Source organism: Phocoena phocoena, chromosome 3 (genome assembly GCF_963924675.1).
Source record: "Phocoena phocoena chromosome 3, mPhoPho1.1, whole genome shotgun sequence".
Classification (NCBI taxonomy): Eukaryota; Metazoa; Chordata; class Mammalia; order Artiodactyla; family Phocoenidae; genus Phocoena; species Phocoena phocoena.
Window position 1 is genome coordinate 147168515 of NC_089221.1, and position 12612 is coordinate 147181126.

Below are 12612 nucleotides of genomic sequence, written 5' to 3' on the forward strand. Positions count from 1 at the left end.
AATGAATTAGTGAATGAATGAATGGACAAATGACAGAGAAAGAGAGAGGGAGAGAGACAAAGCCAGCCTGTTCCAAGCAGTCCAGACTTGAAATGGGCTCTCATGGGTCCCCTGAGAACCTGTTGCTTTGCTCATAGATCTGCCCTTGGGCATCAAGGGTCAGACCCACTGGAGAATTAAACCTTTCAAGTTCATAATGTAAAAAATTCAATGCCCTGGAGCTGAAAGTCAGGGAGGGACCTAAGAAACCAGCCACGTACTGAGCCCTCATCTGGGTGTTTCATAGAGTTCATGGTCCTCAGTTTCAACAGCCACTGTAGTCTCCATTTCTCAGAGGAGGGACTGAGGCACAGAGAGGTGCAGTCACTCACCCGAGGCCACACAGCCAGTGAGTGGCAGATCCACTGAGGCTTAATGCCAGCTGCCTGGCTGCAGGGCCAGTGCTCTTATTTCCATCCCACACATTTAATAAACCCACTCCTGGGGCCACCCAGCATTGTCCTCAAGGGGACTTCCTATTTCCCGGCTGGATTCTATGTATGATTCGTTTCTTGCAAGATTTTAAAAAGCAAGTATCGGCTTGTGATGGTGCTTGTCACTCACTCACACCTAAGGCAATGCCCTCTATTGTTTTACTAGGTGGTGTCAGTAGGAGGGCAGCCTCAGACCAGGACCGAGGGAGACACACACACACACACACACACACCTGCCTTCCTTCCTAAACCCTCAGCTCCCTGAATGAGGCTCCTGGCACAGCTCCCCTAGGGAAGGAAATGCAAGAGGTCGCCAAGGGAGCCCAGTAGCTTTGCAGAGCAAACCACTCCCTGTTCCATGTCCATATCTAGACTGTTTCCTGTGACTCAGTCTGACTACAAATGGCCACAGGTCGAGGACCAAGGTCAGCCCAAGGAGAGAAGGGATGTATAGAGCAGAGGCTCAGCATCCAGGCCTGGGAGTTAGACCAGGGCTCTTTTACCTTCTCTGCTTCTTGCTGATGGCCTCGAGTACATTGTTTCTCCTCTCTGACCCTCAGTTTTCCCATCTGATAAAATGGGTATAATAATGGTGTCTACTTCTTCAATTAAAATTAGATGATACTTTCACGTCAGCATTAGTGCAGTTCCTAACACCTAAAAGGTACCAAATAAGTGGTATTTGTTATTACCTAATTTAATTAGGTATTCAGAGTCTCAAATTAATAAATTTACATATTTACCTAGTACCTACTCTGTGCATACCCTACACTGGGGATGATGGGGGCTGTTTATTTTAGACAGGGGTCCAGGGAAGCCCCCTCGGAAGAGATGACGTGGGAGCACAGACCAGAATGAGAGGAGTATATGCAGGTACTTGATGACTGTACTTAAATTAGTCTTTTTTGTGGGCAGAGGATGGCCTGGGAGCCCATTGACCTTCAACATAAGTCGTGAGGCCTGGCCCAGAGCAGAAGCCTCTGCAGTCAGACAGTCGAGGGTTCAAATCTCAGCTCTGCTACTCTCTAGATGCATGACTTCGAGTGGCTGGCCTTACCTCTCTGAGCGTCTCTTTCCTCCTCTGCAACATGGGGTCGGGGATGGGTACTGGCATCCAGTACACGCTCTGTAATTGGTGAGTGCTGGTATTCATATTATGCGATGCAAGTCTGGCAACTTGGAGCAAGTAGTGATGACCTTGAGTGTGGATAAGAGGCAGCTGGAAACCTTCACACTTCCCTTGGCCGGCCTGGGAGAGACCAGGGGAGCTGCCATCCCAGAGCACCCCGATCCCGGCTTTGGCCTAAGTCACTCCGCTCCTGGCACTTATCAACCACTGTGATAGTTGCCAGCTGCAGCTCCTGAAGGGAAGGCTTGGGGACCAGGGAGCCACATCCTGCAAACTGAACTTAAGTGCTAGGAGGCAAAGCAAAAGGACTGTGGGCAAGCAAGTCTGAGTCAGAAATGAGATCCCCAGTGACCGGATGGCTGACTGCAGCTGAAATGTTCTCATCCAACTGCCGAGGCTTAGTGGCTGGGCTCTGGTTTATGGTTTGGTGATGGTCAGTGTTGGGGGACACCGGGTTCGAGGGTGATGGGAGGGATGGGAGAGGTTCCAGTTTCACTCCAAACTGCCTCCACCCCCAGCTCATCACCAACCTCACGGGGCAGGATTTACTATTATCACGACCACTCCTAAGACTATCTGTATTTTAAATGATAGGGTCCCCTGCCCGACTGTATTAGTCCTATTATTTTAACAGTACATATGCTGTAACAAACAGCCCCACAGTTTCAGTGGCTGAAGATGGTAACAGTTTACTTCTCACCAGTGCAGCTCATAGTGGAGGGGGCAGTGCATCTATGCCTCTGCTCCATGCAGGCTCCTTCCATCTGTGGTCCCTCCCTCTTCTGTGTCTTCTAAGCCCTCTCCCTTATGCGGCTGGATGGGGAAAGGGAGGCTGGATTAGCCTGAGCGGTTTGTATGGAGCGGGCCTGGAGGAGAAGACAACACGGATACGGAGGAGTTTTTCTAGGTTCTGTCAGGCTGACCACCACATTCATGGAGAATGTGCTGAGGTGTCGCCCCCTTTAGGTAGCGTTCTCTGCCCCCCTCCACCTTCCCAAAGCAACCCGAGGTGTGTGCGTGCACACACACACACACACACATCAGGCACGCTTTGTGCTTCCCCCACGCCCTAGGCTGAACTCCAGCATAGCACATATCACAGGGAGTGATCATCACCTGCCTATATGTCCTTCTTCTCAGTAAAGTCTGAGCCACAGGGAGGCAGGAGCTGTGTTCCCAGAACCGGGACTGTGGTGGACTCTCTGTTTAGTTTGTTTGAGAAGGAGGGAGGGGCTTCCCTGGTGGTCCAGTGGTAAAGAATCCACCTTCCAATGATCCCTGGTCGGGGAACTAAGATCCCACATGCTGCAGGTCAGCTAAGCCTGTGAGCCACAACTACAGAGCCCACGTGCCCTGGAGCCTGCACGCCACAACTAGGGGGAGAAAGCCCTCACACCACAACTAGAGAGAAACCCCTGTGCCGCAACGCAGCCAAAGAAATAAAGAAAATAAATAAATAAAATCTTCAAAAAAAAAAAAGAAGGGAAAAAAAAGAGGAGAGAGAAGTAGCACTTGTTGAGATCTCTCAATTCTTTTTTTTCAATGGTGGTAAAATATACATCACAGGAAATTTACCATCTTAACCATTGCTAAGGGCACAGTTCAGTACCACTGAATACATTCACATTGTACAGCCATCACCACCAACCATCTCCAGAAGGTTTTCATCTTGCAAAACTGAAACTGAAACCCATTAAACACTAACTCGCCATTCCCCCTCCCTCCAGCCCCAGGAAACCCATTCTACTCTCTGTCCCTGTAAGTTGCGCTACGCTAAGGACCTCATGTAAGTGGACTCATACCGTATTTGTCTTCTTGGGAGTGGCTTATTCACTCAGCATAATGTCTTCAAGGTTCATCCAGGGTAGCGCACGGGTCAGAATTTCCTTCTTTTTTGATTAATATTCCATTGTATGTATATATACCACATTTTGTTTATCCATTCATCCCTGAATGGACACTTGGGTTGCTTCCGCCTTTTGGATGCAGGCTATTGTGAATAATGCTGTTATGAACACGGATATACAAATATCTGTTTGAGTCCCTACTTTCAGTTCTCCTGCGTATATACCCAGAAGCGGAATTGCTGGATTATATGATCATTCTGTTTTTAATGTGAGGAACCACCATACTGTTTTCCATAGCAGCTGTACCATTTTACATTCCCACCAGTGGTGCACAAGGGTTCCAATCCAATTTTACCACATCCTAACCAACACTAGTTATTTTATGTTGTTTGACAATAATTATCTTAATGGGTGTGAGGCGATATCTCATTGTGGTTTTGCTTTGCATTCCCCTGATGATTAGTGATGGTGAGCATCTTTTCATGTGCTTATCGGCCATTTGGGTATCTTTTTTGGAAAAATTCTAGTCCCTTCAATTCTTTATAAATATTATCCCCATTGCTTGTAACAGCCCAATGAGATGAGTATTATTATGCCCATTTTACACTTAAGCAAACTAAGCCCTCAAAAAAACCCAAGTGACTTATCCAAGGTCATGTGTGACGTAGAAAGTGACAGGGCTTATATTTAAACACCAACCCTCCTCTTTCCAAACACTAAGCACATTCTATGAAGGCGACCATTATTACACCATTATTAGCATGTTGACTTACCTGTTGTCCTCCCTGTCCCACCCACATGTAGACTGTGCATGCCTGGAGATCAGAGACCGTTTCTTAATTGTCTTTGACGCAGTGGCGGGCACATGTAAGAATATATGAAATGTTGAATGAGTAGATGCAGGCCCAGGGCTACACCCAAAAACTGCATGTCATGACTTGGAGGGCTTGACTTAGCCACTCCAAATCTAGGTTTCCTTATCTACAAGATGGGGATAGAAACTCAACCCTCCGTGGCCTGTTGGAAGGTCGGAACTAATACCTCTGCCAAGTGCCAAGCATGGTGCCTGGTGTATCTCGGTTGCTGACTAAATAAATGGTAGAAACCAAGAACAGTGCCATGCTATGGGGTGTCGGTGAATGCCAGACAAAACATAATTTGCCTTCTGCTTGCTTTCCTTCTAGTTAGGGAGGCGAAACAGCCCAGCAATAACTAAAGGAGAAAATTGAAGCCAGCACAGACTACAGACAGGCTCGTGTGTGTGTAGATTATCTCAGGACCAATTGAGGAGAATCTGCACACACTGGATGCCTCAGAGGAGGGGACCCAGGAGTCAGGGAGGTTAAGGAAATTGGTTCATTTACTTCAAGTGGCTTAATCTTTGCTGTATACACTTCTGCATGGTTGGAATTGATTAGGCAGATATCTCTTCTTCTAGAAGAGAGGGGAACACAAGGATAGTGTGGGCAAGTGGCCTGGTCCATGATCAGGTGGGGAGGAGAGCCCCCTGAAAGCAGAAGGAGTCTCTTCTGAATCCATCTGGCTTCTGCCTACTGACCCCACGTGTCCCGGAGACCCTCCCACCTCCCAGTGCGAAGCAGAACCCCTCACATCACACCAACTCCCAGAAATGTGTACTGGAAAGAACCTGCCATTTGCTCCCTGCGTCCCCAGCACCTAATGGAGTTATCGTGGAGAGGGGAGCATTTTTAATTTACTCCGGAGGGGTGTGTGGAGGCCTGGTGCCACCACCTTCCATCTCGGTGACAACAAACTCATTCTTCACTATAATTAAAATGTCACTTTGATAAATAATTCCATCAGCCCCCTTCCACCTATGAATAGCTTCCCGCTATAATTGTTCACATTCTGCTGAGTTAGAAGTATTCGAGGGAGAATTTCAGAGGTATTTAGGGAACAAAGATAAATCGGGTATGTTTTCCACCCTCCCACGGCCTCTCATTAAACAGATATCACCCCTCGCTGGGGGTCCCTCTCCCCAGTGTTCTCTCAGTCACTCTTCCCAAGTAGAGGGAGATGAAGGGGTTGTCACCGCACGGGGGGCCTCATAGAGGGCTGGAGTTTGGGAACATGTGTCGGGGAGCTTCCCTTCCCAGCCATTACTGTAGAAAAGGGAGAGTGGGCTCTAGCTTCAAGAGGGATATAAGCTTGGAAAAGTCAATTCGCCTTTCCGGACCTCTGTTGTATAACGGAATACAAGGTTACCCTTAAAAGAGATTGAGTCAAGATATAATTCTTGCTCAATGAGGAGTTATTTGATATTGTTTGAGGGGGGCTTCTCATTTTACAGATGACAGGCCCAGGGCTCCCAAAGGGCAGCTTCTCCTACATGACACAACTAGAAATGGGCAAGGCCAGGATTTCTGAGTTCTCAACATGGTATAAAGCACATGGTAGGAGCTCCACAAATGTTCCTGTCTTTCCTTATTTTTGTCGGTGCCTCCTTCTTCCTAATAAATCACATCCATTGGGATTATATAGGATGCACAGAGCCAGTCACAGCGTGCTGGACACCTTGGGGAGCATCCTGGATCAGCGTTGCCTTGGGTTTCAGAAAGAGATGGCATTTGTCTCTTCCCCCTCCAAGAGATGGGTGTATCTACATGGCTAAGAGCACAGTACTTTGTAGTCAGAAAGCCAGGGTTCAAGGACGGCCTTTTCCACTATGGGGCTGGGTGTTACAGACTCTAACTACAGTTTCCTTCTCTATAAATGTAAATAACAATTGTCAAGTGTCCTCAATGAGTTGTGAAAGGCAGTACCACAAGGTCCACATGTGGTAAACATGAGCCGTTGTTCCCACTGGGTTTCTCATGAAGAGTGTAGCAGGTACCACTTGGCCATGTGGTTTTAAGTGCTGTGTGCACAACTGGATGGGATGGAGCATCAGATCAATCTAACTAGACCACCCCTCCTTCAGACAAGCCCCCCAGTCCACGTGCGAGAGTCCACTTCAAGACCAGCAAAATCCTGCCAAGCTGCTCCCCTGGCCTGGCTTCTTCCAAGAGTTCTGAATGACAGGTATTCATTGGTTGTGGTAGATGCTGAGGCTGGGGATTGGAAGGGTGAAGGATGGAGGTGGGGATAGGCGATGGAGTGTAGGAGGGGTGCAGACAAAGGGGATGCAGTGGTGCAACCTAGTTGTGAGTCTGCTCTGAAGCAGAGCCCAGGAGGACAGCCCTCAGGTCAGGGAGCTGCGTCTGTGAGGGCCATGCCTTGTGCCATCAGTAGGGGAATCCGTGAAAATAACTCACAGCAAGTGTCGCTGGCCAGAGAAGCAGAGGACCCTGCACGAGGCCCACCTTCCCCAGGCTCCATCCCGAGCATTTCAAAAGATGAGCCCTCCCCCGAGGGTAAGGTTGGATGTGCTGAGCAAGGGGGCGTTGTATTTGCACTGAGCACTTTGCCTGGAAGATCTGTGGTAGAGACCCCAAGATGATGGAAGGAAGAGACCCCTGCGTCTCTGCCCTGCAGGGCCCCTGGGGGCTGATTCCCTGCCCATCTCCAGGACTAACTCTCTGGGGTGTAGCCTGTGGTGGGCCAGAGTGCTTAGGTTCTAGAATGTAGGAGGAAGGGGAGAGGAGAAGGAGCTACCACCTGTGTTAGCTCATTCGATCTTCCTAAGAACCCCGCAGGATAAGTATTTTACCCCACTTTACCGAAGGGAAGCTGAGACTTAGAGACAAAGGATAATTTTGCCAAGATCACACTTCTAACAAATGGCTGGATTTGAACTCAAGGCTCTGACTCCAAAGAGCCAGGCTCTTTACAAGTGATCCATCATCCCCCTACATTATGCAAGTTTGCACCATGGGTGTAGACCAAGCATTTGACAGGCAGTGCTCTCTTGTAGCCTTGCGGAAGGGCTGTGTGGGGAAAATGGGGCAGGGGAGTGTCAGGGTGGTGGGCTTCATCCAAGCTCATTCCACACCTGCCTGGATAACAGGGCTGCCAGGGATGTACATACCAGGCTAGCTGACATTCCTTCCAACATAAAGATGCAGGGACCCAAAAAAGTTGTTTCTGAAGCTCCAAGGTTTTAAGAACATGGCTTTGAAAACAGAGAAAGGAAACACATGCAAAGGGTTTGTTTATTCTCTTGTACGCAATAAAAAGACAGTAATTCAAACAACTTGTTCTAGAACATTGGAATGCCCCACCCCCATACAGGGAAGCTCATCTGTCCATTTGTTTAAAAAAAAAAAAAAAAAAAGCACATTTCTCTGCAAATGCTGACGCCCTGTGACACACCCACCCAGCCCACCCACTACACCGGTTGTGAGGCCACGGCTGCCATGTGGAGATCTTGTCACAGTTGGCAGCTGCCTCTCAGATTGAGAACTGAGGGACCCTACCTTTGAGACCCATGCCAGACTGGGTGTCACCTGAGAGACTCAGGTGTGTTCCAGAGCGGTGTCCATGAGCCAGGACTCCTTCCTGAGGCACAGTCAAGGAAAAGAGAAGTGGCATCACTAAGAAAGCACCTTCTAAAGCATCGTGGGACAGTGGAGAGAGCATTAGACTTGGAGCCGGGACGCCAGCTCCAGGGGTCACTGGTGAGCGCCCCTGGGCAAGTGCCTTCCTTTCTCTGGGCCTCAGCTGTGCAAACACTGGACAGCGGTCCCAAAGCTCTCATCCTGTCTGAACACCCCTCCAGTTTGGGGCCTGCTTAGTAGGTGGCATTCTGGTGGACCAGAGCTGGAGCTGTGACCAAGGCCAAAATGTATACAGGAAATGAAGATGCTAGAAGCCAAAGGGGGTTGCCCAGGGAGTTCCCAAACCAATGGGACTGGAAGCAGACGTCAGAGTCAAGGGCAGAGCTTCTAGGAAGCCAGCGGGCAAAGCACGGGAGAGCGTGTGGGGTTAGCCAACACTGACTGAGCACTGGCTGTGTACCAGGTAGCGCTCAGTGTTTACTATATATTCAACTCCTTTCAGCCACACAGTCGGGCCATGGGTGAGCTTTGTGGGGACACTGAGACACGGAGAATTTAAGTGACATGCTCACGTTCACACAGCAGCCACCAGAATGAAAAGCCAGGGTTTGAACCCAGCTGACCTGGCTCCAGCGTCTGTGCGTGTTCCTCACGGCTGGTCATCCTGCCTCTGTTGGGGTCGGGCAGGGCCGTCATCCCTGAACAAGCATTTGGACCCCGGAGAGTTCACGAACGGTGGGTGGCTGGCTCAGTCCGGTTTAAAGGGCAGGAGCAGGACAGTCGCAGCTGCAGCAACCCTATGACTCAAACCAAGGCAGAAGTGACAAATGGGCGTCGGGGGGGCGCGGGAGGTGTCTTACTCTGTCATCCTCTCCTGGTGAGGAAGGAGCTGTCCAGCCTTCTTGCGGGGCTGAGTCGGGCATCTCACACACCATCTAACTGAAACGTCTTCACTGAGCTGCATTTCCCGTCACGCGGAGCAGCCGCCAGGGTCCCCCTTCGTCTCTGCTGGCGGAGAGGCTTGTCTCCCACACATCGCACTCCCTCTGCCACCTCCTGCTGGAATGGACGATCGTGGATTTTGGAATGAGATCAATCTGGAAGATGAATGTATTCATGGGCCCATAAAGGGGTCATGAATCACTGGCCTGAATTACTGCCTTCAATCCTGACAGGATGAATTCTCTCAAGCAGATTCTCCTTGTCAGACAGACATGGGAGGCAGTGGCACGACGAACCTCAGGCCACCGATAACATCATTATTCCACACCAGGCTGGTTTCGGTTCCCCAAGCCGCCTTCCCTTAATTTGCGGCTCATTTCTGATGCTGGAGAGGACAAGAAAATAATAAAATAAAATATATATGTATAAAAGGAAGAAAGAAAAGAAAGCGAGAGAGAGAAAATGGGGAAGCTTTCATGCCACATGGAAAGGAGACAGGATAAATGTACCGAATCTGATTTCAAAAACTGTTTGAAAACCCTGTCCAGGATTGTCAGAAACGGCCCTGGCGTCCTCAGGAAATGTGTCACTGCCAAAGGCCCGCAACGCTGAACTCTGCAGCCCCCGCTCCTGCCTCCTGGTGACTTGTTTAGAACTACTTCAAACCAGAACAAATCAGAGACAACTGCAGTCTCTCCTAGCCCTTCAATCACTCATAATCAGACCGTGTATTTTAGCAACAAAATCTTCCCTGGCTGAAGAGCTCATTCATCTGCCTTCTGCAAGCTCAATGCCTTTTGAATGGGAAATGAGAGGAAGCCACCTGCCTCTCTGGCAGCCAGGGAAGCCGAGAGAAGGGAGGAATTGCCAGCCCGCTCCCTGCCCCATACATCACCAGTGGGAGCCCAGACCAGCAGGGACCTGCAGGTGAGGAGGCGACCAGCCAGCGAGGGGCTGAGAAGGGTCGTCATCCAGTTCCACGCGTCCTGCACCGGATACCCTGTCCGTGGTCTCTCGGTTTCAATTCTGTTGCTGCCATCTTTCAGCCATGTGACCCCAGACAAGTTACCTAGCCCTGTGGGTATAGAAGCAAACCCATGGAAACAATGAATGAAAGAAGCAGAGAACCAGGACTTGGGTGGACCTGACTTTGATTTTTTTACTCCAACTCTCGGGAAGCAATCACTTCACTTCTCCAACCCTCATTTTTTAATCTGTAAAAGGGGGACAATAATACCTACCTGTAAGGTGGAGACAGTAATACCTACTTGGCCTCTCTCACAGGGTTTTATGAGGGTCAAAGAAGCAAGGGAGATGGACGGGCACGCTTGAGATTTTACAAGTGGGAGGTAGAGGTGTTATTTCAGCATTAGGAACTTGTGCGAACATGTGCACCCTGGGATCAGGTGAGCTTGTCTGACCACAGCTGCACACACAGAGCCAGGGCAGGGTTTTCTCTGCTGCCTGCCCAAGCACCGCCCATTACCAAGGACACCCACAGATCAGAGGCTCCGAGGTTGCAGAAGAGGAGATCTTGGTCTTGCGCAGGGAGGGGAGGCTTAGGAGATGCCCGGGGGGCCCCGTCACACCTCTGCGGGACCTTCTGCAGGAACAGGGCTCTGTCCTGCTCTGCATGGGACCAGGGGACAGAAGCCAGCTGAGACCGGAGGGGAAGAGGCTTCCTGCCATCTCAGATGCTGAAGCTGAAACGGGATATTGAGAGCGCAGACGGGCCCTGAACCACATCTGAAATGCTCCCTCCTGTACCCCTACCTGTGTGTGTGCAGGGGGTCGGGTGGGAGGGAAGAGAGGGCAGAGAACGCGAGGCTGAGGCCCTGGACCATAAGTAAGGCAGTTTCTAGATCCCATAGGCCTGCGTAGACCTACAGGCTGCCCTGGAGTTGAGGTCCACTGACACTGCCTTAGCCAGAACCAGAGGCCAGAAGGGGCACTAGAGCAGGAGCCAGACAGAACCAATTCACTCCTCCTTCCTCTAGCAAACGTCGCCTCTAAAATTTGACGTCAGTCTGTGGGTAAAAGTGGAAGCAGCAATTAAAATGAGCTAATACACAATGCCAGGCATACGGTCAGTGCTCAATAAATGCTATTGTGATTACACTGGAGAGCGAAGTTGTTGCAGCATACAATGCATTCATCTTTGACCTGTGACCTCTCACCCAGACACAGCTAAGGAGGCCCTTTTCTTCCCCAGAAATTCTGTGCAATCTAATGGTGGCACCTGCTTAGTTTTCTTACATCTCAAATGAGATCAGGGCAACTAATGTCCAACCACTGCCCGACTTGTCAGAGTTACAGGTCCTTTATCTCATATAATGAGTTGCCCATCATTGGAGGCAAGCAAGTAGAATATTTCTGGTCACATGTGGAAGAGGAGGCAATAGCCAGGAGGAATGCAGAGGTGCTTTCCCACCCCAAGATTTTGTGATGCTTAGGACTGTGGGGTGGACATAAGCATGTGATGGATCTGGGAGGGGGGAGTGAAAAGTTAGAACACTGTGAGTGGGGGAAGGAGAAGAAACTGGAGAACCCAAGAGCCGGCATATGAATTTCACCTGAATATCTTCTTCTTCACTTCCTCCTTCCTCCAGCACTGACCTGAATGAAGTATTTAAATAAGGACAAACATGGAAGCAACCTAGGTGTCCATCAAGAGATGAATGGATGTAAAAGACTTGATATATATATCACATATGTGTGTGTGTGTGTGTGTGTGTGTGTGTGTGTGTGTAATGGAATATTATTCAGCCATAAAAAAGAATGAAATTCTGCCATTTGTCACAACATGGATGGACTTGGAGGGTCCTGAAACCATACAGCTCCTTTAATCCATCTTGAGTTTATTTTTGTATATGGTGTGAGGAAATGTTCTAATTTCATTCTTTTACATGTAGCTGTCCAGTTTTCCCAGCACCACGTATTGAACAGACTGCCTTTTTCCATCGTATATTCTTGCCTCCTTTGTCGTGGATTAATTGACCATAAGATTGCACCGCTGCTTGTAACCTCATACTTTACTCAACCTGGCCTTGGCCTGCCTCTTAAGTTGCTCACCACCTGGAACCCTTGGCCAGTGCCACATGGAATCACCTGCGTTCCCCTGAGAACATCATGCTCTATTTCGCTTCTGGGCCTTAGCACAGGCTGTTCCGTCTGCCTGGAATTCCCTTCCTCCTTTTCTTTTCCCACCCAAATCGTGCTTGTCCTTAAAGATCCACGTTAAGTGTCCTCTACTCTTGGGAGCCACTTTTGGCCCCCGTGCACCCATGGCCTCCCCTTCTCCACCTCCCCCACCCTGGAGAGACTCCTCAGCCCACCCTTCTCACATTGCACTGTGACTGAGGACTTTCCTGTCATCCTCCCCTGGAACACATCTCATTGATTGCTGCCTCCCAAGAGCCTAGCTTGGTGCCCTGCATTTGATAGACATGTCCTATTGCAGGGGTAGGACAGCAAATGCTTAGAGTTTAACCTCTGGAACCAAAAGGGCCTGATTCAAACCTCCATTCCACCATTCTTTAGCTGTGCAACCCTGGGCAAATTAGCCAGATGCTCAGTTTTCCCTTTTATAAATATGATTTAATAACAGATAGTCCAGTGCCACTTGCTGATTCAATGAGAGAGCTCATAAAAATTGAGTAGCACCGTGCCAATCACGCAGCCAGCAGATGGCCAATTGATGTTTGGAAATACTGCGCTTCAGAATTGGGCTGGAGTTAGACAGACTTAGTTTTGAATTTGAGCTC

General features: G+C 49.4%; 1 protein-coding gene across 5 annotated transcripts in view; it reads left to right on the forward strand.

Annotated features, from left to right (window-relative positions):
* Positions 1–12612, forward strand: part of KCNIP1 (potassium voltage-gated channel interacting protein 1) — a 355966-nt gene that overhangs the window by 210820 nt on the left and 132534 nt on the right. The window contains exon 3 of one of the 5 annotated variants that reach the window (XM_065874921.1): positions 5356–5381. The exons of the other annotated variants lie outside the window; for them this stretch is intronic. Coding sequence (XP_065730993.1) covers positions 5356–5381 — 26 coding nt within the window. The remainder of the gene's footprint in view (positions 1–5355; positions 5382–12612) is intronic. 5 annotated transcript variants of the gene reach the window in all.